The sequence below is a fragment of the Pocillopora verrucosa genome, chromosome 3 (assembly GCF_036669915.1).
Source record: "Pocillopora verrucosa isolate sample1 chromosome 3, ASM3666991v2, whole genome shotgun sequence".
Lineage (NCBI taxonomy): Eukaryota > Metazoa > Cnidaria > Anthozoa > Scleractinia > Pocilloporidae > Pocillopora > Pocillopora verrucosa.
In genome coordinates this window covers 21,561,048-21,584,928 of record NC_089314.1, presented here as the reverse complement: position 1 = coordinate 21,584,928, position 23,881 = coordinate 21,561,048, and the positions used below count along the sequence as shown (strand labels likewise).

Sequence of the window (23,881 nt, the reverse complement as noted above, 5' to 3'; positions counted from 1 at the left end):
ATACTTTTTATTTCTTCCCTAAACATGAGCATCCATTAACGTAACGTACTACCGAACTTTCTTGAAATCTGAAATTAATAGAAAATCTACTCTTCACATCTTGTAAGTGCGAAAGGTAAAATCTACCATCAGATCAATTTCTTTGCTCTCCAAATACCGTTAAAGCCACAAGCCACAATGCAACAGGAATTTGCACTGAATCGACTAACCTCTCCTTGATCATCTATTCGCCTTTCAGTATACTTCTGGTATCTGTCCTCTGGTACATAAGTCTTCAGAAGTTCGTTAAATTCTGTATCGGTAATCTCTTGTAACTTTTCCGCGTGTCCACTTACACCTTCAATGACTACTTCGGTATGACCTCCCAGGATAAACACATCATTTATTCCATTTCGCACCCCGTATCTCTTCGTCTGAGCGGAAACGAGGTGGTCTATAATAAGTGACATTCTCGATATCCTCTCTCAGAAAGAATAGTTTGGTTTCAGCGTCGGCCATATCTACCTTACAGCACGAAATTAAGTCACGAACGAAGAACTTAACAATGGTCAACACTGGCACTTCCGATACTTTCACAGTTCAAATTCTGCGCATGTACAGGCTGCGTAGGGTAAAATATCGACTAGACTACTGGTCCCTTGGACTATTGAACTATTTTTGGGAAGAGGTAAGATGCAGTCTATCAGTACTCAGGGAGGGGTGGGAGACTGACTATTAGCACGCTGAGGGTGTTAGTCCAAGGTCAGAATTTACACTCAGAGATAAATCTACAATTTTTTTTTCAGCATAATCAAATAGCCAATGAGTCAAAATTTCCTGCCTAAAATAAACTTTGACGACAGTACTCAGATATTACGAAAAATAAACACTTATATGACAAATAACAAGCAATCATTGATGAACAAAGCTTCTGAATCTCCATGATAACCAAAAAACCGGCAAGCAGAAGTCAGCTAAAAAAGACTGAAACGTAGTGTGCATCACCTAGTTGCAAAGTGCTTTTGCACTCACTGCATCACCTTGATGATGTGAACACATGACGGTAAATGAAGAAAAGAGGTAAATAAACTTCAAAGGAGGTCGGATTACGACCGATTCCCGCTTGAAAAATTATACCGCAAGTATTTACTTCGAACTTTTATCACAGAAGTTCAAACGGAAGTATCGAGTACCGAATGATAAGACGCACGTAGCGATAAGCGAAGCTTTTGTTCACTTTTTGCGGATTGTGTTACATGCTCAAATCAAACCAGGAAAACGTTTTATTAAAGCACAAGCCCCGTACTTTACAGAATACTCCTTGAGCAAATGGTTGTCTTCAAAAACCAATTCCCAGCATAAATTGCGGTTCATGAGCTCTCAGTCACACACTCAACCGTTGACATAACATGTCACGCACCCTACAATTGAACATGTCACGATGAGAGGGCAAATTAATGTCACAGTTTCCTTTCAGTGAACAGAGAGTGCATTGATTGTTCCCGACTGAACAACGACTTTACCTTTACGCTAGTCCAGAAAACGCTGACCTAAGTACGTTTATTGTAAGGATCAACTATCGTGTTTATTGCTGATCGTGAGCCTGTCTTTAAGAACAAGCCTCTGACAAAATTAGGCAGAAGTGGAAATAAGAATTAAGAATCATCCTTCGTTCTCTGAAGGCCAGTTGAATATGCTGAATAAGAGCAAAAACAGCTGCTAACCTATAACTTACAGCTTCTGAATCTATTAGGAAAAGTGTTCCCTTCCGTTTCATCCGGTGGTGAGTGCCTGTTGGGTAAATTTAATTTCTGTAAATGCCAGATCCTTCCAGAGGGTACTCGCATTCAATCTGATTAACTGTAACGGGAAGCACACTTTTTTAAAGCACATTTCATCATTTCCTTTCAACTTTCAGTACAAAAAGTAAAGTTTTTAAGTCTCTAACAGAAAGCCAGAAAGCTGATTCCCCCCTGCGTGGTGGTTACTTGTCTCAATAAATTATATTTAAAATCGTTTTGAAAATAATATGATAATAGTCATTGTTTATCTTGATTGAAGTCGAACGGAACACTCTTACAGTCTGAATGAATTACTCCACCCATCGACTTCGTCGATAACTAGCTGCATATTGGGTCTTCTTCCAGGTTCTGATTGCAGACACATCTTCACGAGAGCGTGACACACTCTCTTTGTCACCCTTCTGACCTGTTGTTCGCGTTTTTGAGGATCTGGCAGTTCTCGGATACACATCTCACAGAGAAGAACACCAAAACTGTAGACGTCAACCTAGATAAGCGTATGACAGCAATAATGATTAGCACATTCCAGTGATCTATATATCAGTCTGAATGCTGATTTGCACTTTGGAGCTAGTTAGAAAGGGAAATTCTGACAGCAAAATCCCTCCAACGAAAATAATGAAAATGTCTCGGTCGACTCTGGTAACGAAAGTGCTTCCCGGGCGTAAAGCTTGAGGTTTTTCCTACAATGCGCAATGCTGAGGCGCGCGCATCCAACAACCAACCACTATGGACCCCCTTCCTCAAGTACCTACATCCTCTTACCTATCTTCGTATCTATAAATGATTGGTAGTAATTGCAGGTTTTCATGAGATCCACACTGGGAGTAGTTGCGACTAGCTTGTGTCGGAACTGAAGTGTTGTAACTAACCTTACAGCTGATCGTTTGATCGCGAGATCCAGGAAGAATTTCTGGTGCACAATATATTGGAGCTCCAGGATCGTCTGTTGAGCACTCACGCACAAAATTAGCGGTGCCATAATCTGACACTTTACCTCTCCAATGGTCACCATGTTGCCATAACAATACATTAGCACTGCTGATGTCTCTGTGGATGATGGGTTGAGGTTTCTGTTCATGAAGGTAGTTTAGAGCAAGAGCGACATCACGAGAAATATCAGAAATTTCCTTATCAATTAGACTTCGTTCCTCGTACAATGATCTTAAACTACGGTCCAGCAGCTCCGTTACCAACATGGGCTCCGCTCCATCAATTGTTGCCCCAATAAACTGTAGCAAACAAGGGTGGCGACTTCGTGAAGCAAAGTCAACTTCACGTTCAAAAGAATCTCTTATGTGACGAGTCGTCAAAAGGGCGCGATGGATTTGCTTTACTGCAACATCACAACCGCGAAACTTCCCACGAACAACCCTTCCCCACGCGCCTTCTCCAAGTACTTCATCCATCACAAAAATTTCAGTTTTTCTTATCTCCCAGTCGTGTGGACGTAGATTGTGACTTCTACTAGAGTGAGACCCTTCCTGGTTATCTCGCCCAATTGTAATTTGCCGTTCTCTTTCGATAAGTTGATTTCGCAGATTTGTGATCTCTTGCCGTGTTTCATTTACTTCACTCTGCAGATTAGTAATTGCTTGCTCTCTTTCAGTAAGTTGAACACGTGTTTCTCGCTCTCTTGCGATCAGTCGACTTTGAAGATTGTTTATGTCTTGCTCTCTTGTAGTCAGTTGACTTCCTAGATCTCTTACTTCTTGCTCTCGATCGGTAAGTTGAGCTTGCAAATTAGTAACTTCTTGGTCTTTTGAAGTCAATCGACCTTTCAGATTGATAACTTCTTGCTCTCTTGAAGAAATTTGATCAAGCAGATTTCTGTTTTCTTGCACTGTAGCAGTCACTCGGCCTCGAAGATTGATAATTTCTTGCCCGCTTGTATTTAATTGACCTAGAAAATCTGTACATTCCTGCTGCTTTTTAGACATTTGAGCACGTACAACTGTAATTTCTTGCTCGAACGCGGTCAATTGACCCCGCAGATTGTTACTGTCTTGGTCTTTTGCACTCAGTTGCCCTCTTAAATCTCGCAATTGATTTTGCATATTGGTAATTTCTTGCCTTCCGGAAGTAAGTTGACGTTGCAATACCTCAACTTCTTGCTCTCTTTCAGTTAGTAGACTATGCAGATTAGTAGTTTCTCGCTCTTTGGCAGTCAATTGAACTTGAAGATATTTTTTGTCTTGCTCTCGTTCGGTCAGCTCACCTTGCAAATTGGTAATTTCTCGGTTTTTTGCAGACATTTGATCACACAGATTTCTATTTTCTTGCACTCTAGAAATCTCCTCGCGACGCAGATCTGTAGTTTCTTGTTCTTTTGAAGTAAGCTGACCTTGTAGATTGGTAATTTCTTGCTCTCTTGAAGTTAATTTACCTTGCAAAACTGAAACTTCCTGCTGTTTGTTGGTCAGTTGACTACTTATATTTGTAATTTCTTGCTCTCTTGCGGTCAATCGACCACGGAGATCGTTACTGTCATGCTCTCTTGCATATAGTTGCAGTCTTAGATCTCTAATTTCATTCTCTCCTTGGGTCAGTTGTTCTCGCAGTTTGGTAATTTCTTGCCTTTCGGCAGTCAGTTGACCTTGTACAACTTCAATAACTTGCTCTTTTTCAGTCAGTGAACCACGCAGATTTGTTTTTTCTCTTTCTGTTGTGGTCAATCGGCATTGAAGATTGTTTATGTCTTGCTCTTTTACAGTCAGTTGACCTCGTAGATCTCTAATTTCTTGTTCTCGTTCAGTCAGCTTAGCTTGCAAATTGGAAATTTCCTCCTCTTTTGAAGTGAATTTACCTTGAAGATTGACAATTTCTTGCTCTTTTGAAGATATTTGATCCTGCAGATTTGTAATATCTTGCTCTCTTGCAGACATTTGACTTTGCATGCCTTTCATCTGTGCTTGTGATTCTTGAATTTTATTGTCTTTTCGTTGTAGCTCCTCGCTTAGTTGAATTACCTCGTTGCCTTTACGCGCAATCTCCTCCTCTTTGTTTTTTACAAGACACTTCAGGTTTTCAATTTGTTTTTCTAGCTCCGCTTTTTCCTTTCGCGCACCTTTTAATTGCCCCGTCTTCTTTGTTAGCGTTGTATGATTTGCTTTTAACTGACTTTTACTTGCTGAAAGAAGTTCCTTTGTTTGCTTCAACTCGTTTCGTGTCTCATCACAGCGTTCTATTTTCACCTGTAACTTTTCATTTAACTCTAGTATAATCTTCGCGTCTTCTTTCTCTCCCTCTTGTAACTCCGCTCGCTTGTTTTGACTTTCTCCTAACTGTTGTTTTGTGATTAATTTTCTCTGCGAGATTTCTGTGTTGTTCTCTTGCATTGTTTTTTCCAATTTAAACGATGGAGGTTTTTTTTCTCCCAGCCTCAGATGTGGCGCTGTAACCGCTTCATTCAGTGGAATGTCAGCCGCAAGTTGCTTTTCATTTCTCTGCCAATTTGTTGGTTCCTCGTGTCTCTCTCTCAGTTGGTGATCTGTGACATGGCGTAATTCCTCCGAAATAATTTTTTCTGTGTTTTCTTGCCTAATTTTTTTAATGTTTTCTTCTAGCTTTAAAACTTCTTGTTCTTTTTCTTCTAACATTTCTTCCAAGACAATTTTATTTTCCACCTGTTTTCTCAGTTCAATCAGTTTTAATTCCTTCTCTCTTATTTGCTGATCTTTTTCCTTTAACTCTCCTTGCAAATCGGAAATTTTCTGCTCTGCTATATGGAGTTGATATTCTAAAGTTGTTTTAACTCCTTCAAGATGAGTCAAGTTGTTTTCCATCGCTTCAACCTTCAAATACACTTCCCCTTATTGTCGATCTTCTTTTCCTTGTCTAATTTCGCTTATTTCAGAGAAAGGAACCATCTTCAACTTCCTCGATCAATCATAATTCATCTCTCCTCTCTGTCTTTTATCCTACCACTGAAAGAATACCACCTAACCAAACCTCTGTCCGTTTTCCTTTTCTATCATGAGAGAACCATCTGTACAGCCATGGAGACTGTTGAAGAAAATAATAATATGTTTGTTGTGACGTCAATGACATGCGAAGGTAACCTTTGCATGACTGCATGACGAGTTTGCAGTTTACTCATAGACGTGCAGTAATGTGAAGTATGTTTGGTAGTCTTCATTGGCATTTATTATCAAATCGCAGCCTGAAATACTCCTCATTTTAGTTATTAATCTCAGAGGTGTTACAAAAAAGGGTTTTTTTTTTCTTTTTCGCTGCTAAAGCAACATCAAGTCTTGTCTGTGCTGAATCTTTCAAGCGAAATTAAAACAATTATTTTAACTGTTTCACGAGAGAAAAAATTCTCAACAATATCTTGTTAAAAACAGATGTGTAAAAAAACTAAGACAAGTAAATCGTGACGAAAAGGCATTGCATTATGTCTCACGCATCATGTCGAGACTTGGGACCAAAAGCCCCAAAAACATTTCAATCATTTTTCTCAGGCGTCAAGAGAAAAAGAAAGGAAAAGGCTGTCAGATAATCCAGTTTACAAGAGCTTCCTGCGGAAGCGCAATGTTTCCTTCAATTTTTAGGGTGCCCAGGTGACCCTTAGGTAAACAGAACAAAGTAAAACTCTTCCGTCCTGTTCGTCTGTCGTTGTAGGCAATTTTTAGTATTCTTGATTCTCACTATCTGGCGAAAATTTACAACATCCTACCAGAAGAAAACTAATCCTACCGACTTGTTACAGTCCATGCATCATAATACTGTCTTCTTCCTGCGACTTAATTAATCAAAATCACGGACTTCGAAATGTGTTTTATTTTTATCAAAATATTATGCTCTCACCTCTTGCTTCTATACTTTTACGCAAATTCCTCGGTTCCCGAAAATCCAGACCTATTCGCGAACGAAGATAAAGTTTGGTAACCTCCACTTGATTGATTCTTTTACCCTCTTGAATCCCAGATACACCGAGAGAAATTTTCCGACCGCCAAAGCGAAGCCTCAGAGCTTAAGTAAATAATTCAGGGTAATTGAGCGTTTCTTTCGATCTGTTGTAATTATATGACTTTATAAAATCAGTTGATACCAATAACCTACTAACGGATTGATTACATCAAGACCAAATGGAGTGTTGGAGAGCAGCTGACCATAGCAAAAGTGTTAGAAAGATTACGGTAGATATTAGTGCCTCGCATGACGATTCGTAATGCTCATTTTGCAATGTAATCAGTTCGAAAGCTTAAATCGGATAATACTGACGTGCATACTCTTCTGGTTTCGTTGCTGGGAAACCAATTAGAGAGCCTGAGTCTGGGAACGAAGTAGGGTTCTTTGGGGTATTAAGAAAGTGCTACTGGCCTTTACACTCGACACAATGCAAATAGACTGTTCGAGGTAACACCTGTTATTTCCTTTAAATGGTTACAGTCCATCTTTGCCATGAAACTTCGAGTCGGACAGACAACTCGTTTAACTTCAAACAAAGTTCAGGTCTTTGCGAGTTACAAACATAAAGTTTTAACTCTTACCGGACGACCTCAACATTCTGCATGGTCCCTTTTTCGGTTCGTCCTCTTTGAAGTCTGGCAAGAAAATTTCGACTGCAGTAGATAATGGATTTTGAGCCTCAGCGCCCGTGCATTATTCGTTTATTTGAGTACATGGGGAGAATTCGAGTGAAGAGTATGTTTAGGTTAATTTTTCTATGACTTTTCACCTGTTGAGTCTACAGCATACTTAATTGAAGCTCTAGTTTTTTCCCCGGCGTATCGGGTGATATTAAAACCTGATGGAAATAATATATTACAGAAAACTGCCGAATGCTGCGCTGCACCGGTATCGCAGAGGTCATGGTTCAAATCCCGTACGGGCCTGAATTTTTTTCAGGTCCTATTTTCAACTACTCGTTTCAGTGGTGTTCTTAGCTGCGAGGAGCTCTTTATTTCATCTCTTCACCGCAGTGCAAATATATAAATTTCATATATCTAAAATCATCATTCATCACTTGGATGGTTTTTTTGGACCCAACACATTGTCCAGCTCCCAGTTGGCTTGTTAGCTCAGTTGGTAGAGCGCTACACCGGTATCGCAGAGGTCATGGGTTCAAATCCCGTACGGGCCTGAATTTTTTTTAGGTCCTATTTTCAACTACTCGTTTCAGTAGTGTTCTTAGCTGCGAGGAGCTCTTAATTTCACATTTGAACTTAATTGGCTTATCTTTGGAGAAAACACTTGGTTCTGAATCAAAACATTCTTCACAAAGTGTAAGATTCCAAATTCTCGATAACCTCTTCCATATGTGGTCTTTCCTTAGGCTCCGCCTGAAGACAACGCCGCATCAGACTTCGAAACAAGTAATTTGTGACCATGGCTACTTGCTCTTCGCGATTCTGAGGATCTGGTAGTTCCCGAATACACATCTCACAAAGGAGAACTCCAAAACTGTACACATCGATCTGAAAAGGAAACAAAAAGCGCAAGGGAAAATGGTTCAGGTATATGAAATAATCGCGATATTATCAGTTTACCGTTGCAGTGGTAAACTGGTTTGGAAAACCGGCATATTCGATGTAAGAGTAATTTTTAACAAAGAGTAGTCCAAGATTTCTTGGGTTTTGCTTTCCTTGAGGCTGTGATTGGTCTCAGGACTACTCACGTCTCTTGCTTCACCAATCAGGTTCAGAGTTAAAAACAATTGCGACTTAGCTCGGTCACTCGTTTTTTCCCCGCGCCTTAGACTGTTTTCTTTTTAAAAGTTTGAATTCACATTAGCATGGTCTGATTGATTGTTGTGAATCATTTAGTTTTGGTTCACGTCTCCTAGTGAAAATATACTCCATGGGTTACTGTCATTTGAAAAGACTGACCAACGAAAACCTTCCATCAATTTATTCGATCACAATTTTTGAGCACAAAAAAAAAGATATGTGTAAGATCAGTGAGCTCCAAATCTCATTTGCAGCGCTGTTGTTTTCAATGTTGATATCATGTTGGTGACACAACTTTCAGAGGCTTTTCAAAGAGTTCATATCGACCGTTGGAGCAGGTTTGGAAGCACTATGCACTGATATAACTTAGTGAAAACTGGCTCAGAGTAATTCTAATTCAATATTTTAATGAACAACTAACCTTGATTGTCTGATTCGAAGTGAGTGCTTCCGGCGCACTGTATATCATAGCACCAGGGGCCACAGTCATGATCTGTTGCATAAAATTAGCGGTTCCATAATCTGAAACCTTGCCTCGCCATTGCTCGCCTTGTCGCCATAGCAACACATTTGCACTGCTGATGTCACGGTGGATGATGGGAGGTTTGCTCAAATGTAAGTAATTAAGTGCTTGTGCTATGTCCACGGATAGAATACAGATATCTGAAGTAGGGAGAAGTTGCTGTTCTAACAGTGTTCGTAAACTAGATTGCATGAGCTCTGTTACAAACAAAGGAGTCCCTTCATCATTTGTAGCCCCAATGAATTGTAGCAAGCAAGGATGGCGGCACCTTGATGCAATGTTCATTTCCCGCTCAAACAAACGTCTGTTATGCGGAGAAAGTATCAATTCATGGATCTGCTTCACAGCCACTTTGCAGCCTCTAAATTTTCCCAGCAGGACTGTGCCCCACCCACCCACACCAAGGCAGGTATCTGTCATGAGAATCTCATCCCGTGATATAACCCAATCACGGGACACTTTTTGTTTGCACTCATCCAGTGTTTGTTGAATTGTGGATAAAGTTTGTTCCAGCTCATTCACATGTTCACCTTTGATTCTCAATTCTCCCTCCAAGCAGGCAATTCTTTGTTCAGCTTCTTCTTTTTCTTGCTTTGTGTTCTCAAGTTCCTCTTGAAGGTCCTCTAGCTCTGTTACAAGGACATTTCTTTCTTCCTCCCATTTACTTTTCTCAAATTGAAATTTTTCATCTAAATGCTGATGTCCAGAGGAAGCATCTGTAATTTATCAAATCAATTGAAATTTACTCACTTTAATCTCACTTTATAATAACTACATGATCTCTTGGAGAACATCCTCTTTTTAGCCCATTAACTCCCATTAACTATTAATTCTCTTCTCTACCTACTACACATTTCCTTGTGAATTAGTTATGAGAACTTGGTGCTAGATCAAGATAGCAGTGTCTACCTGATAAGTTTGAATATTCTCATGACCTGTTTGCTGAATAATGTATGTGTATTATAGAGAGAAGTTTCATGTTAATCACTTCTGGGAGTTAAAGGGTTAAGAGGCTGCAGGTGAAACTACCGGTGAAATGAATGAGAAATGAGGGAACCAGCTCAGCCAGATAATTAAAATCTGATTACTAAAGCTACAAAGACACAGTTGGAGACTTAAGTGTAATGCTTCCCCCCCCCCCCCCCGATGGTATCTAATAGTTCATTGCCAGCATTTTAGCAATACAGGAAATTCTTAATTGACCAAGCTTGTTTACTCAAGATGGCTGGACAGTGTCCTTAGTTTTTTGTTTTTGTTTAATTTATTTCTTTATTTGTTTGCTTTTTTCTTGTTTGCCATTTTATCAACCCTTTGTACACCTAATCTGTCCATTAAAAAAAACAGTGACAACAACAACAACAAAAACTACAACCAAGCGTATAACCATCAGTCGTTACAGAACAAGCTTGGTTAATGAGAAGACAATTAAACAATTTTATTCTATCTAAATCTATCACTGTCACAATTTCACAAAATGACATTAAACATTATCTGTGGAAGAAAGGAGAAAATATCACAAAACCAGAGGAATACTTATACCTCTGAACCAGACGTAAAAACTCTTATAAATTACCTCAGATATAAATATGGAAGACTAAGTTACAAACCTAAGTTCAAATCTTGTTCCTTTCTGCTGAACTTTTGATCACCTAAAAACTGCATCCACTGTGGTGTAGTTGATGGTAGTGCCACAGACCCTGCCACATTACTAGGTGACCCTGCTAACAGTGGAAGAAGCCCCAGTGGTTTTGGACTACTTGGGCTGAGTGCTTTACTTCCAGAGTTTGAGGAATCACTGGTTACAAGTGAAGTGATACCATCAAGACTACTCGATCTCTTTGAAGTTTCTATTTGTAGATCAACTGGTGAATATGTGCTGGAGATTTCATTTACATCGAGGGTCCCTGTTAAGTTTGATGGAGCTTGTACATCTAGTTTCTCATTTGCAATGTCACCAATTCTTCCCTCATAGAATTTGTCTGGAGAAGAAGCTGAAGGAAGAGAAGATTCTTTTTCCCTTGACTTTCTCCTCCAAGAAGGTAGTCTTGGTCGTCCCCTTTGAGAATCTGATGTGTCAGGTTTGTTCATGTCACGCCAACCTCTAGGCATTATGGGTTTGTACTGTATATCTGTATCCTGATTTTCAGCTTTTACTGATATGTCACTCAAAGATAAACAAACCCTTGCAACTGTTCGCAAACTACAGAGGAGAAGTTGACAAGGCAATGGTTAGCAGAAATCAATAATACCCAGGAGAGTCCACTTTTCTAGAAAGAGTTCATGGTACTTGAAAAATATTCACCAATTGATCTACAACCTCAGTATCAAGTGTTAGATAGAAACTAGGTCTTCACAATTTTACAAGAGTTATGAGACAGAATTTCCAATATCAAACCAGGGGTTCTGGAGACACAGATTCCAATCCTTCTGGATTATTCCATTGTCTATTGCATTCAAAATGAATCACCCACAATCCTATGGACAAGTTCCCATATTATGCAGATTTAAGGACGACCAAAAAAAAAAAAACCAGGAAAGATTTACCCTCATTAAATATAACCAGGTTTTCAATCTGTAATTTTTCCATTAAATCACTGACTATCAATATGTAGGACAAAGCAGTCTCTAAAAATTTGGGGTTTGGGTTTGCAGATGTTATTCTACTCGTGAAACATCTCCACATTTCAGATTCCCAGCAGTTGACATATCTACGAACCCAATTTTAGAATGTGGGTTGTAGCTTGTAGAAACATATTTACCATGAAAGAGGTGGGAAAAAAATTGAAGCAGGGGATTCCCCTACTCCCCCCACCCACTCTCCCCACTCCCGTTACAGTTCGCACACAACACCTGAGTTCGCCCTATGCCTCTTCAGAAAATGTCAGCCAAGTTCTGCCATTCGTTGGTATTTGATTTTACAAACTCGTAAACGTATCTCTTAAAACTTGAATAATTAATACCACGCACATACATTCAAATAAAAATGTTGCTTTCTGAACCGGTGAACTCGATGTACACCCAAGGGAGAACTCGAAATTCAGTACATTCAAGGGACGAGCCGGAAAGGCGAGAACTGCAGATTAAGGTAAAAACTTGATATAAAATCACTGAAATGTAGAATTGTACGAAATATTTTAACCCCCCAAAAATTCCAAAAGTACATTAAGTGTGTAGACGATGAATATTTCAGGGTACCTGAAAGGTTGTTCATTGTAGTCCTAAACCAGCGCCATCTTGAATATTTTTATTTTCCTCCCCAGACTTCTCACGGACAATATACATATAATGGCGGAAGGAGTGTTGAAGGCGGGTCCCAGCTAGTCTGTTGATATTTTCGCGACGTTTCCTTTAGTCAAAGTATTTCAGAGCCTAGCTTTCATTTATTTTTCTCTTTGGGAGAGTTTAGATGGAAATAAGTATACGTTTTTTTCGCGAAATCACCAAGCCTTTTCTACTCCCACGGCTGCAACTTCATCGTGAAAGTATCCTGCCTCGTCATCGTTCCAATTTCATCATCATTTTCAGCTGATCGTCGCTTGCTATGAAATAATATTTACAGTAAGGGTGTGGTGGTTTATTTCGAATTTTAAAAGCGCGGAAATAACCGTCGGAAAGATGGAAAAGAAGAGTAATTTCATTCTCCTTCGCGATTTGGAAGACCCTTCGACCCAAGATTCTAGTGTACTGTGGGGAATGTTGACGAATTATGTATACGGAACGCAACCTCCAGTAGCCTTGAAGGGCGAATTATTTGAAGCTCGTCCAGTAGAAGAACAACCCACTGGAGACAGCGACAGAATTGCTTTACGTGGGCTGAAGCAGAAGTGTCTGGAGGTCGATTGTCTTAAAGAAGATTTACAAGTAATCACACCAGAAGACGCCCAAATTTTGTTGGCTGTTCAATCCTATAGTGAAAGATGTAACATTGTGAACGACAAGCAGGATCTTCTGAGGTGGGGTTTGACGGAGAATGAAGGATGTCATGTGCTTGTTTGGTTGGATGATTTGAAGAAGAATGTGGATGCAGTTGTTCATTACAAAGGCGCCCTTCCTCCTTATGATGGGATCATGTTTGGTGTTGAGATTGTGGTAAGTGCAGTTATGTCTCCATTTTTCTTCCATCAAGATCAGATCACCATTTCCAAACTGCATTTGATGTAGTTCCTCTGCTTTACTCCAATAGATTTTAGAATATTCTGTGATAGATTCCTGTTTGAATTGCTGCCCATGTGATCAATAAACCTATTTAGCTTGCACTATTTACCCATGTCAGGTAATGTGGAAATACTCACAAGAACTGTTTGTTTTTAAATTCCCCCTTTATTCACTTGCATACACATGATAATTAACAAAAAGATAAAAACTGGAAATTCTCTTGAGACCTGAAATGAGTAAACAAAACATGCAACCTAAAGAGATCTATTGATAGAGTACTGAGCTTGTTCTAAATGACTTTGCTCAGTCTCAGCAAGTACACATCAGTATATTATTGCAAAATTCTAACCTGACAATACAAACAAAGTAACCAAACCAAAATACAGTGGTAAATGTGAAGAACAACTTCCTAAAAAAAACCTGTTGGTGGACAGTTTTAAACACCTGTCAGTGAACAGTAGGTAATCTGTCAGTGATATGTCAGTGAGTTGTTGATAACAATATTATTTTATTAACATATTTATCCTCCAAATGGATGGTACATCGGAAGGAAAATGTATTCTCTGAATTTTCTGCCAAATTTCGCACCAGTGTGTATGTGTGCATGTGTCAGTATACCAGTAAACAATATTTTATTGCATTGTGTCTCTTTTTTGCTTTAGACTGTAGAAACTAAGTTATGTTTGTTAGTCGCCAAATATTTTTTGTGTCTGCTATGATAATTAAAATGGTCAAAACTTGGAATGTTGTCATAATTGGAGGGAGGGTAACTTTGTGCAAGAAGGACACCAGCCTCAGCATATGGGTGCAAAATCAGTCAAAATTTCCTTTGTATTTCTGAGACCCAGTTTACTTTTTATACAGTCAATTCGACTTTTTATACAGTCAACTTTTTACTTTTAATAAGATCAATTTTTACTTCTTATATGGTCAACTTTTTATTTTTTATATCGGTCAATGTAAGATGTAGACTACGAACCAAGGTTAAAGTGCATACTGGGGGTAAAATGCAGACCAAAGACTGCAGACCAGGGGTAAAATGCAGTTTTTAATTACAATTTACAGAGCTTGCACTTTAAAAAATTTAACACAATATGGCCAATACAATGATTTTTAAGGTTTTCTTTAAAAATTTAAATGAACCATTTTTTAGCCTTTAATAAAGCTAGTTTGAGCAAATAGTTTTAGATAAAATATGATTATTTAGGCATCACTTCAAAATAATTTTTCATTGTTCTTATTGATAACCAGGACCCCCGTTTTCAAAACAGAGGAACAACAGATGGAGTATTCAGATGTCAGAGGTACTTCAAATGTTCCCCTGGGGCTGGTTTGTTTGTGTCACTTGATAGAATCACTGCTTCTTTGGAAGAAACAGATCAGCAAGTGAAAGGTACAAAAAGATGGTAATATTTTAATTGGATGAAGTGAGAGAGTAGAGAGTAGCTAAGGGTATCTAGAGGTTGTGTGAAGTTAGAGAAAATATCCCTGACCTCACCCCCCCTTCCTTTGTCATGAAGGGACAGCCCTTTATCCTCTCAATCCCAGTTGTCACCCACAACATCAGGTCATTGTCAATTACAGCTCAAGGGAGGAGCTAATATTTAGATCTAGGAGACAGAAATGGTAGATAATATAATAATAATAATAATAATAATAATAATAATAATAATAATAATAATAATAATATTTGTAATAATGCCCTTTTAACTGCTGCACATTTCTTTAGAAATTGGCCATGAGAATTTGTTGTTTGATCAAGAAAAGAACTCCTACCTAATGAGTTTGAGTATTCTCACTACCTGTTTGCTGTATAATGTATGGATATTATAGGGAGAAATTATGCATTAATCACTTCTGGGAGTTAAAGGGTTAAATGAAACAACCTGGAAATCTTAACCAGTGAGAAGGGTAACTCTTTTTTTTTGTTTGTTTAATGTATTGATTCAGAAGACAATGACCAAGATGAATACACTTGCATAGGAGAAGGAGTGAAGAATGGTGGAGATGATTCTGGGATGGAAAGCTCAGGACACTCTCTGATTGAAGCTGAGCTTCTTCAAGGAAGGAATGACGCTTTAATTCTGGATGAAAATGACATGGATGGATCAGAAATTATTGACAATATAGAGGAATGTGACACTATCGAGCACGGCTCTGAGAGTCTTGAAAAGGGAGAGAAATCAAGTGAAGACGAAGCAGAGGACTTCAAACAGTTATATCTCCAGCAAAAGAAGCTATTGCAGGAGACGCAGTATCGTTTGAAAGAAAGCAATCTGAAGATTGTTAGCTTGCAAAAGCGCCTGGACGAAGAGGTTACACTCGGAGGGAAGTTAAGAGAGAAGTGTGATGCTTTGCTCAAGAGTTTAGCTGAAGAAGCACTTCACCGAGCCGAGGCAGAGAGTTTGTTAGAGGAGGAACGAAGTAAGATACGTAAAATACAGAAACAGTTTGACCGCGAGTGGGCTGAATTTGAGAAGAGATTGATCGAAGAGCGCGCCATGAGATCAGATATTGAGCGACAATCAAAGGGCTTCATGAAACAATTGGAGGAAGAAAAAAGTTGTAAGATGGCGTTACAAAGAGAATTGGAGGCCTTGAAAGAAAGACTGAATTATCAGGAAAAGTACGGCCAGTACAATGAAGGACCACAAGATTCAGTGATATACGAGGAAAAGTGTGAAAGTGAAGCTCACACAGACCTGGAATCAAGTGACTGGATAATCAGCCGTGACGAAATTGAAGTATCCAACGGAAAAAGCTTGGGCACTGGTGGCTGGGGCGTGGTGAGGGAAGGAAAATTCCGCGGCTGTAGAGTGGCGGTAAAACAGATTCACGAACTGATTCTTTCTCCTCACAACAGGCGTTTGTTTATGCGTGAGATGGAAATTGCCTCCAGGTGTCGGCATCCTTGTCTTCTTCAGTTCGTCGGGGCAACGAATGACGATGGCGTCCCGTTGTTTGTCACAGAGCTGATGGACACCAGTTTAAGAGATCTTCTTGAGAAACAACTGCTTAACAAAGTAAACATTGTCACTATTGCGCTTGACGTGGCCAGGGCTCTGAACTATCTGCACCTGAACAAACCTCCCATCATTCACCGCGATGTGAGCAGTGCTAACGTATTGCTATGGCGACGAGACAACCAGTGGCGGGCCAAAGTGTGTGACTATGGTACTGCGAACTTCATGAGACACTGTAGGACCATAAACCCAGGGGCTATCGTATATTCTGCACCAGAGGCCCTCTCGTTAGAGCAGTCACCAAAGGTTTGATATTCTATTACTCGGTTGTATTTCAAGGTGGGAGAGAGGGGTGGAACCTGACTCGTTCCGAGTAAAAAAAAGCACGTGAATGATGAAAGCGAGCCACAGATGCTCTCAACGGAGAAGAAAAAGGCTGATTTGCCCCTTTCCCCCTTTCCAACGCGTGCTTGTCTCTAAATGAAGAGACAGTTAGTAGCACATTGCCTACGCAGTTCAACACTTTTTTTATGGTAGAGTGCTTTCTTATTGAGTGTCACAAAACCACACTAAACATTCAATCGCAACTACTAATCAAAAGAGACGAAAACCCACAAGAAGCCAATTAGAACTCAAAGGTATTAAATTTAAATTGTGCCAAGTGCGGGAAAATGCGAGTGTCGGGAAAACCCAAGTCGTCGATTGGTTTCTGATGTGTTGAGATGCTGGCTCGACTAATCATGAAACTGGATCAACCCAAACCGCTTCAATTCTCAATTAAGTTTGACCCGAAATTGAAAGTTGGTTGTCACATTTCTAAGTGTTTTGGGTTGATTATAGCCCTATGATGAAGTTCTTGACCGGAAAACTCAAGTACATTTACTTTGAAATAGTTGCCCAGCGATTTTAATTTTCTTGACATTCCACAGATCGACGTTTACAGCTTCGGTTTGTTGCTCTGCGAAATGTGCATCCGGGAACTCCCCGTTCCTCGTCAGACTGAAGACCAGATCTCATTGATAAAAGATGAAGTCTTAAGAAACCTGGTGACAAGTTGCGCACAACAGGATCCCGACGAAAGACCGAAAATGGCCGAGGTAATCGGGAAACTGGAACAAATGGAACATACAAGTGATATATAGAATGTTATAACTGAGGTATTGTAAATTATTTAGGTAGGGTAGGGGAAGGGGAACTTGACGATGTGGAAATTGAAGAATAATTAATTTATTTTTGAACTAAATAGACTTCTTTCATGAGGTTTTGCAGTGGTTGTGGGTTAAAGAAGATGACGTGAACTTTAGAAATTTTTGATATACAGTTGAACACCGATAGCTCGAACTCTCGGTAACTCGAATTTCCCGCTAAATCGAAGCAAAACTGATTTCCCTTGGATTTGCCTCATACGTTTACTGTAATTTTAACCCCTATGACTCGAAACCCCGCCAACTCGAAGCGATTTCATTTCCCTTCAGGTAATTTTCTTTGTAATTTTACTCTCGATAACTCGAAGTCGATTTCCACTTTTGCGGACTAATGAGCCATAACATTTTGCACCGGAATATTACATTTAATCTCGTATATATATTATGACAAATTGACCTTTTTCGATATCACACATTTGTAGGTTCGTAAACAAACAGTTCTTACAATTCTTTCCGGCAAAGAGAAATAATGCGTGTAATCTGGAATCGATCAAGTGTTTCTGGTCTTTTTGTGCAAACCTCCTATATCTCAAAACCCCTATAACTCGAAGTAATTGGCAATTCGAGTTACCGGGGTTCAACTGTATATTTATTTGCGAAATATTTAAAGTTACCCTTATTCTTTAGTACTACCATATGAAATGCATTAAAAAAAATTAACAAACAAACACAAAAGATAAAAAAGAGAAAAAAATTCTAAACGGAAAAGCTCAGGAACTAGATGAGGTGAAGCCTTTCTCGCTTAGAGGGTTATTTGTGCATTTGAGTGGGATGCCTGTGTCCGAGATGTAGATAGTCAAGTGCATTTCTACTAGGACATTATATTTTACAGTACAATTCTTTGCCTTTGTCGTCTGAACTTTAAGTAACCCCTGAAAAATTTGATTTGGATATCAATGATAAAAAGTTTTTTCTTGTCTCGTGGCAAACTAATCATAATAATGTTTATTGAAAAAAATAAGTATCCTGGCAAAAAATACTTGGGGATTTTTAATAAAGTTGGGGGTAATGGGTGCATTCAATTATTTTAAAACGTTAGGGAATAGCTGGTGGATTCTTAGGATCTTCTTAGATAGGATAGGAATTAAAGTTTCTCATAAGTTGATTGATTTTCATTTTTCAAGGATTTTCCTTTTCGTTGCGCTCACAAGTAATTATTTTAGTAATGTCGCATTGTTGGAATTCTTGCACAGTTTTCTTGTCTTTTTTTTTTTTCGGTAATATTTAAGGGCAATATTGCTTTGTTACGACTGAATGAATCATGTGGGTAATGCATAAAGTGTTAAAACGTATTAAATATTTTGCGATGATAGCACAATGTTTGCAAGAAGACTGGGCAGTTTGTGAAGAACTATGCTGGTTTGTAAATTTATATCGAAATGTGATAATTAAAATTAGGTTGATGCGAACTGTATGTCTGAGACCGACGTGCACAAGACTCGTTCATTTTCATATTACCCGTGCCCAACCTGGGCCTGCTGGGTCAAAACACGATTGAAACTACTCTTGGGTCAGCTGCATACAACAACTATACGTTGCCATGGCAATTAAAACAGGAATGGAGCTAATCGTGCTTTGAACAGCTCAGTCCAGAAGACCAGGGCCCATTAGTCCGAAAGCTGATCGGCGCTAACCCAGGGTTAAAATTTTATCCAAGTTTCTTTGTCCCTTTGTTTGAAAGTCTTTCTCGGATAATTTCCTCTCCTCTTTGATGGGCATCCAGTCATCAAATTGTAGATAAAAATAATTGTACTGAAGCTCTCGAATCTTAAACTAGATTTCACACTAGCCCTGAGTTATCTTAACCCAGCTTTGAACAACCAGGCCTCAGCCGTACCCTCCCCCCCCCAGGGTGAAACGGTTTCACTTTGGGGGGGGGAGGGTACGGCTACACATAGGCTACCGAACCTTACTGCGGGAGCTTATTATGGTTCCAGTAATATTCCCTTGGACACGATGCTAATCCATCTCAGGGTAACCCGACAAGTTCCCTCACAAACGTGACGCGGTGTTAGGTTACGCGAGGAACCGTTGGGAATATAAGAACGCGCTGTGGGGAATGGCGTGGGGAACGAAATATGCAATGGTCGATTTACAACGCTTAATACTCCGAAATATGAACATTTCACACGTAAGATTAAGAAAACTTCCTCCCTCTTTGTGTGTCCGTTGAAGTTTCTGGAGGTCTCTGCCGTTTTAAACTTGCTTTGCCATCACTGTTATTCCTGTCCCTTTGGGATGCCTGTGGTTCCCCTAATGATTCATTGTTCACATTTCCTGGGTGGGGACGGACAATGTCCCAGTCGTGTGTCTTTTCCAACAACACACCACAATGAACCAGCCAGGCGTTGATTTGAATTCGGACTTATCAATCAGAATTAATTCCAGTGTTTCTTCTTAAGAGAATTGGTGACTCTTCAATTGCAGCTCATCGTATCCTCTAGTCTAGATCTCCGGTTTTTTTTTTTTTTTGCCAGATCTTCCTCTGACTCGTCAGTGCCGATTTTCATCAGCGTGTATTCCACCAAATCACCAGTCGTAGGGCCTCACGTGGAAATAAAGTCGGAAAATCATGAGAAAATGAAACAAAACTAAAAAAATATTTGAGCATTACCATTTTAACAGTCAAGGCAGCTTGTATGTGGCCTCCTCAGCAGGCGTTATTTAGAAAACAACTTCGGCGAGGAAGACTAGCTCAATTGTCAAACCCGAAAATTTTTTTGTCGCTTTTCCCAGTTCAGTTCAGACATTTTCTCTTATTTCAATTCATTCTTGTTATTACGGGAAAGTTGATTAGGAATTTGGCACAGACAAAGTGAAGTAGCCTTTTGTTATGTCTTACAAGTACGAGTCATCACGACGCTTGGTCACGTGGATCACCGGTTACTAAGGACAACAAAAGCACTGCAAACCCTTCGTTCACAATTACTTGCTGATTTCTCGAAGTGTACTCAAACGTCAAAGTTTTCTCCAAACGATACAACTGAAAGATATCTTCATGGTGTTTGGGAAAAGCAAAACGGGATTCAATTTTGTTCACCAGGACCAGATCTGGTGGGTAACGTGTTTGCTACTCAATTTAAATTCTTCTTTAGTCGAACATTCGAACATGATCTGTAAACTGTAATATGGAGTTCATTGAAGTGCAGTTCTACAGACGATTTTAAAGTGTTAAGCTTCAAATTAATCGAGCTTTGTTGATTAATTTAAACAGGAAAGACCACATCGGCCACGAGCACAGTGCATCAAAACGTTGGCCCGAGAACTGGGGTTTTCTGATCGGACAGTACAAGATTGTAAGTTTTGCCTGTTTTTTATGTCAACAAAGAAATTTCTTTTGTGTAATGTGAAATATTAACCAAGCCTTGTAGCTTTTAATTAACATAGCTTGTCTCTGAGACGTTAAGAGTCTTCTTTATTCCTTTGAAAATATTGAGCTGTTTTCGAATGTTTACTTGGACTCTATACGATTTCCATGGAATTAATGGTTGCGTGATGATTCAGATAGCTGTTCGGTTCATTTAGGTTTGTAGAGAGAAAAAATTCCGATGTGACAGTTCTTCATTTTCACTTTTTCCAAAAATGCCTTAAAATCAGGGAAATTAGGGATTTTTGTCCTTTCCAACCTTTTTGAAGGACTCAAATGAGATGCCATTAATGTCTTAATTGACGGGTTAAATCGATAGCAGGCAAGTTTAATGAACTTTCACGTATTAAGTAAACACAGCTTTCCTCTGTTGAACTTCACTGTTTTAGTCGCTCATAGTAACAAACCAATAATAATAATTATAATTATTGGTGTGTGCATGTAGAAAATAAATTTAAGAATAACCTATGGCAACTCACTTCAAATTTTGTGAGAGTTACATGCATTTTATAATTTGTAAATATTATTTTATCTCCTCTAGTTGGCAAATGAAGATGAAAGTGTTGCAAATGGAGCTGCCGCAGTGAGAGTAAAGCAACGACGTGAGGCTCTAAAGCTACCACCCATTGACGCTAGTGTAGCGTCACAACTGTCAGTCGGCAAGTCAAATGCAAAATTTCCCACTAAGACATCTGAAGAGGTTGGTTGGAGATCAACTCAACCATCTTGCAACTTGGAAAGATATGGACGATACACAAAATTCAAGTCATCGTTCCTTGGACAAATGAAATGGCCCCCAGAAGCAGTAGATTAATAATTATTAATTGCTATTTCCACTCACACGGATGATAATGTTAGTGTTAAGTTTTTAAATGGGTTGTTGATTAAACATCTCATGCACTGTACATGGCTTATTGTGCAATAGAGGCTATTTAATGGTTGTAGGCAACAGCCTGGTTTTTCTCAGGTTTTTCACAGGTTTCTCTCAGGTTTCAACCAAAATAGTATTAAATGCCATCAATGGCTTATGGGAAGTAGAATTTTCCACCTAGCAGGACACTTATTCTTAACTACTAAATTGCTTTAAAAAAATTTTCTTGTATTAACAAACTTAGTGGTAATTTACTTTGAAACATATCTTCTTACCATCAAGGCCAATAGATTGGTAATTATTTTTTTAAATCTGACAATTGGAAGTGAACAATTGATGGCATTGTTACTTGGATGTATTGAGTGTTATTTATTTTAATACTCTCATTCCCTTATACAAATGTACTTCAATTATTTTTGACTAACTAAAATAGCTATGGTGTTATAGCAAAAATATCTGATTTCAAAAAGACATTTGGAAAACAGGGAAAATAATTTTTTTTCATTTATGATTGAAGTGTTAAACTGGTGTGGTAGTCAGGATTTTTTGCTGAAACAGTGCAAAAGAGGTGTTATGTGTGTGACAAACTTTGTTGCAGGTAGAGAACAAGAAATAAACACTAAATGGGTTTGTAAATAAACACTTTATTGAAGTATTGTTGTAATTAAAAAAAAAGAATTTCAAGAGTGAAATATTCTCTCTTCAAAGAATAATTTATTCAATTCATTCTTTGGTCTACATAGATTGACATGCTGTGCATGTGGGTCAGGGAATAAGTTACATCAATTGATACAACACTTACTATTAAAGGAGTTCATTTTAACTTCAATCCATTTCTTGAAGACCCTCACTTCACACTTTGCTTTGTACCAAATAACAGGAAAACAAATGACAGCAATACATAAATTGTAGTCTAAAATAAATATAAATTGGAAAAAGAGTTTACATACAGCATACATGCATGCAGGCCCTCAACATCAGTACTGCCAGATACATGTTCCTCCATCTGTGGTAAGATTTGGGTCAAGTCAGAGTGAGGTTTCTAGGGGGTCTGGCAACACTAGACCCTTTCATCCTTAAGAGTAACAAGGTTCTAATTTCTCCTTACAATACCACCCCTGAATAAAAAGTTTAAGTTATGAGAATAAAGGAAATGATCAGAAAGTACAAAGCTCTTGATGGTTTTACAAATTCTCTGTAAGAACCTTGGAAATGTATAGGGAATGGTAAGGAGAATATGCTTGCTGATGTCAGGGTGAAAAGGAATAAGACCTAATAATTTACAGCAGGTGAAGAAACGTTTGTGCTGAAGCATTAGCAATGAGGGCTTGCTTTAAGGTATTATTTACTGCAGTCATAACATTATTGCTTGAAACTATACAGTGATAATGCTTATGTTTTGTCTCCTTCACTCACTCCTCATCCTCTCTCCCTGGCCTGAATATAGTACATGGAAAGATGGAGTACAAAGTACCTTTAACTTTTTTTCAGTTAAGTTTTCACACTTGACAGAAAATCTGCCCTAGAGAGAAAAGCTGGTGATTTAGATATATAGGAGAAAAAAACTGAATTGAAAACTGTAAATATATGTCACTAAGTGCCACTTCACTTTTACACAAAACCTGCAAATATTATTATCAGGCACCAATGTGGAGCTATGTACTCCTTCATCTTAAGGAATATATTAATTTGGAAATTTGTTCTAGGGTTAATTTTGTAATTTCACTTTATTATATACATCAATATCTTACACAAATAATATATACATAGTATAAATTTAGTGTTAACTTATTGTCTGCTGACTTTACACAGTTGAATCAATCAGAGCTTGATCCTTGAAGCTGTACTGTTATAATGACATCAGGGTCTGCTGTAATAACCAGTGATGCCTCATAGGACTTTCCAGGTTCAGTTGGTGAAAAACGCACTGGCAGTCGCACAAACCGCAAGGCTCTGTTAGAGTAATACAACATTCATAGTCTTCTTTAATTTGGAATTGTGCATTCCTATTGTGCATCCTTTCACAAGATCATTGGTAAGGCGATTCTCATTCCATCAGAAAGAAAACATGGTGGCCTATTGTTTGTTTCCAATGTTCCTCTCTAATGTTCCAGTATTTAACTGTAGTGTTCTTTTTTCTTTAGGTGAAATAATTTTGGGTCCACTCTCATCACAGAAATAGTTAACTTGAGTTTAGAGGGCAAGGTTTGACTAAATGTTGACTCATTATGAGAAAAATATACCTGACTGAAAACTTTGAAATCTGAACAGAGAAAGGTGTCTTCATTGATGAGACCCGCACCTGTAGTATTAAAAGAAATAGGTAAAGCAGATGAGCAAAC

At 38.7% G+C, this 23,881-nt stretch overlaps 5 protein-coding genes across 9 annotated transcripts in view; 2 read left to right on the top strand and 3 right to left on the bottom strand.

Annotated features, from left to right (window-relative positions):
* Positions 1–1,977: 1,977 nt before the first annotated feature.
* On the bottom strand, positions 1,978–6,852 carry LOC131797679 (putative leucine-rich repeat-containing protein DDB_G0290503). Its single transcript, XM_066163587.1, has 3 exons — positions 6,591–6,852; positions 2,654–5,786; positions 1,978–2,268 (listed from the first exon to the last, which is right to left on the bottom strand). The coding sequence occupies exons 2-3, from the start codon at positions 5,564–5,566 to the stop codon at positions 2,056–2,058; spliced, it is 3,126 nt and encodes a 1,041-aa protein (XP_066019684.1). The 5' UTR covers positions 5,567–5,786; positions 6,591–6,852; the 3' UTR covers positions 1,978–2,055.
* An 825-nt stretch (positions 6,853–7,677) lies between these two features.
* Positions 7,678–12,270, bottom strand: LOC131797657 (uncharacterized). Its single transcript, XM_059115311.2, has 4 exons — positions 12,174–12,270; positions 10,586–11,178; positions 8,877–9,694; positions 7,678–8,203 (listed from the first exon to the last, which is right to left on the bottom strand). The coding sequence occupies exons 2-4, from the start codon at positions 11,085–11,087 to the stop codon at positions 8,003–8,005; spliced, it is 1,521 nt and encodes a 506-aa protein (XP_058971294.2). The 5' UTR covers positions 11,088–11,178; positions 12,174–12,270; the 3' UTR covers positions 7,678–8,002.
* LOC131797655 (uncharacterized) lies at positions 11,974–18,715 on the top strand. Of its 2 annotated transcripts, XM_059115310.2 has the most exons (5): positions 11,974–12,063; positions 12,239–13,067; positions 14,385–14,526; positions 15,087–16,402; positions 17,026–18,715. In XM_059115310.2, the coding sequence occupies exons 2-5, from the start codon at positions 12,594–12,596 to the stop codon at positions 17,236–17,238; spliced, it is 2,145 nt and encodes a 714-aa protein (XP_058971293.2). In that variant the 5' UTR covers positions 11,974–12,063; positions 12,239–12,593; the 3' UTR covers positions 17,239–18,715. The 2 variants fall into 2 exon arrangements, with proteins under 2 accessions (XP_058971293.2, XP_058971292.2); XM_059115309.2 differs by lacking the exon at positions 11,974–12,063 and having other exon boundaries at positions 12,269–13,067; positions 15,084–16,402.
* Positions 18,716–20,188: 1,473 nt separating this feature from the next.
* Positions 20,189–22,179, top strand: LOC131797653 (ciliary microtubule inner protein 1-like). The gene is made up of 3 exons (XM_059115305.2): positions 20,189–20,355; positions 20,516–20,597; positions 21,210–22,179. Exons 1-3 carry the CDS (start codon positions 20,300–20,302, stop codon positions 21,480–21,482), a joined length of 411 nt encoding a protein of 136 aa, XP_058971288.1. The 5' UTR covers positions 20,189–20,299; the 3' UTR covers positions 21,483–22,179.
* LOC131797652 (centrosomal protein of 192 kDa-like) overlaps positions 22,164–23,881 on the bottom strand; it is a 31,110-nt gene continuing 29,392 nt past the window's right edge. For all 4 annotated transcript variants that reach the window (XM_059115304.2, XM_066163016.1, XM_066163014.1 and 1 more), the window contains exons 51-52: positions 23,783–23,841; positions 22,164–23,492 (exon numbers count right to left, since the gene is read on the bottom strand). In XM_059115304.2, coding sequence (XP_058971287.2) covers positions 23,357–23,492; positions 23,783–23,841 — 195 coding nt within the window. In that variant the 3' untranslated portion in view covers positions 22,164–23,356. The remainder of the gene's footprint in view (positions 23,493–23,782; positions 23,842–23,881) is intronic.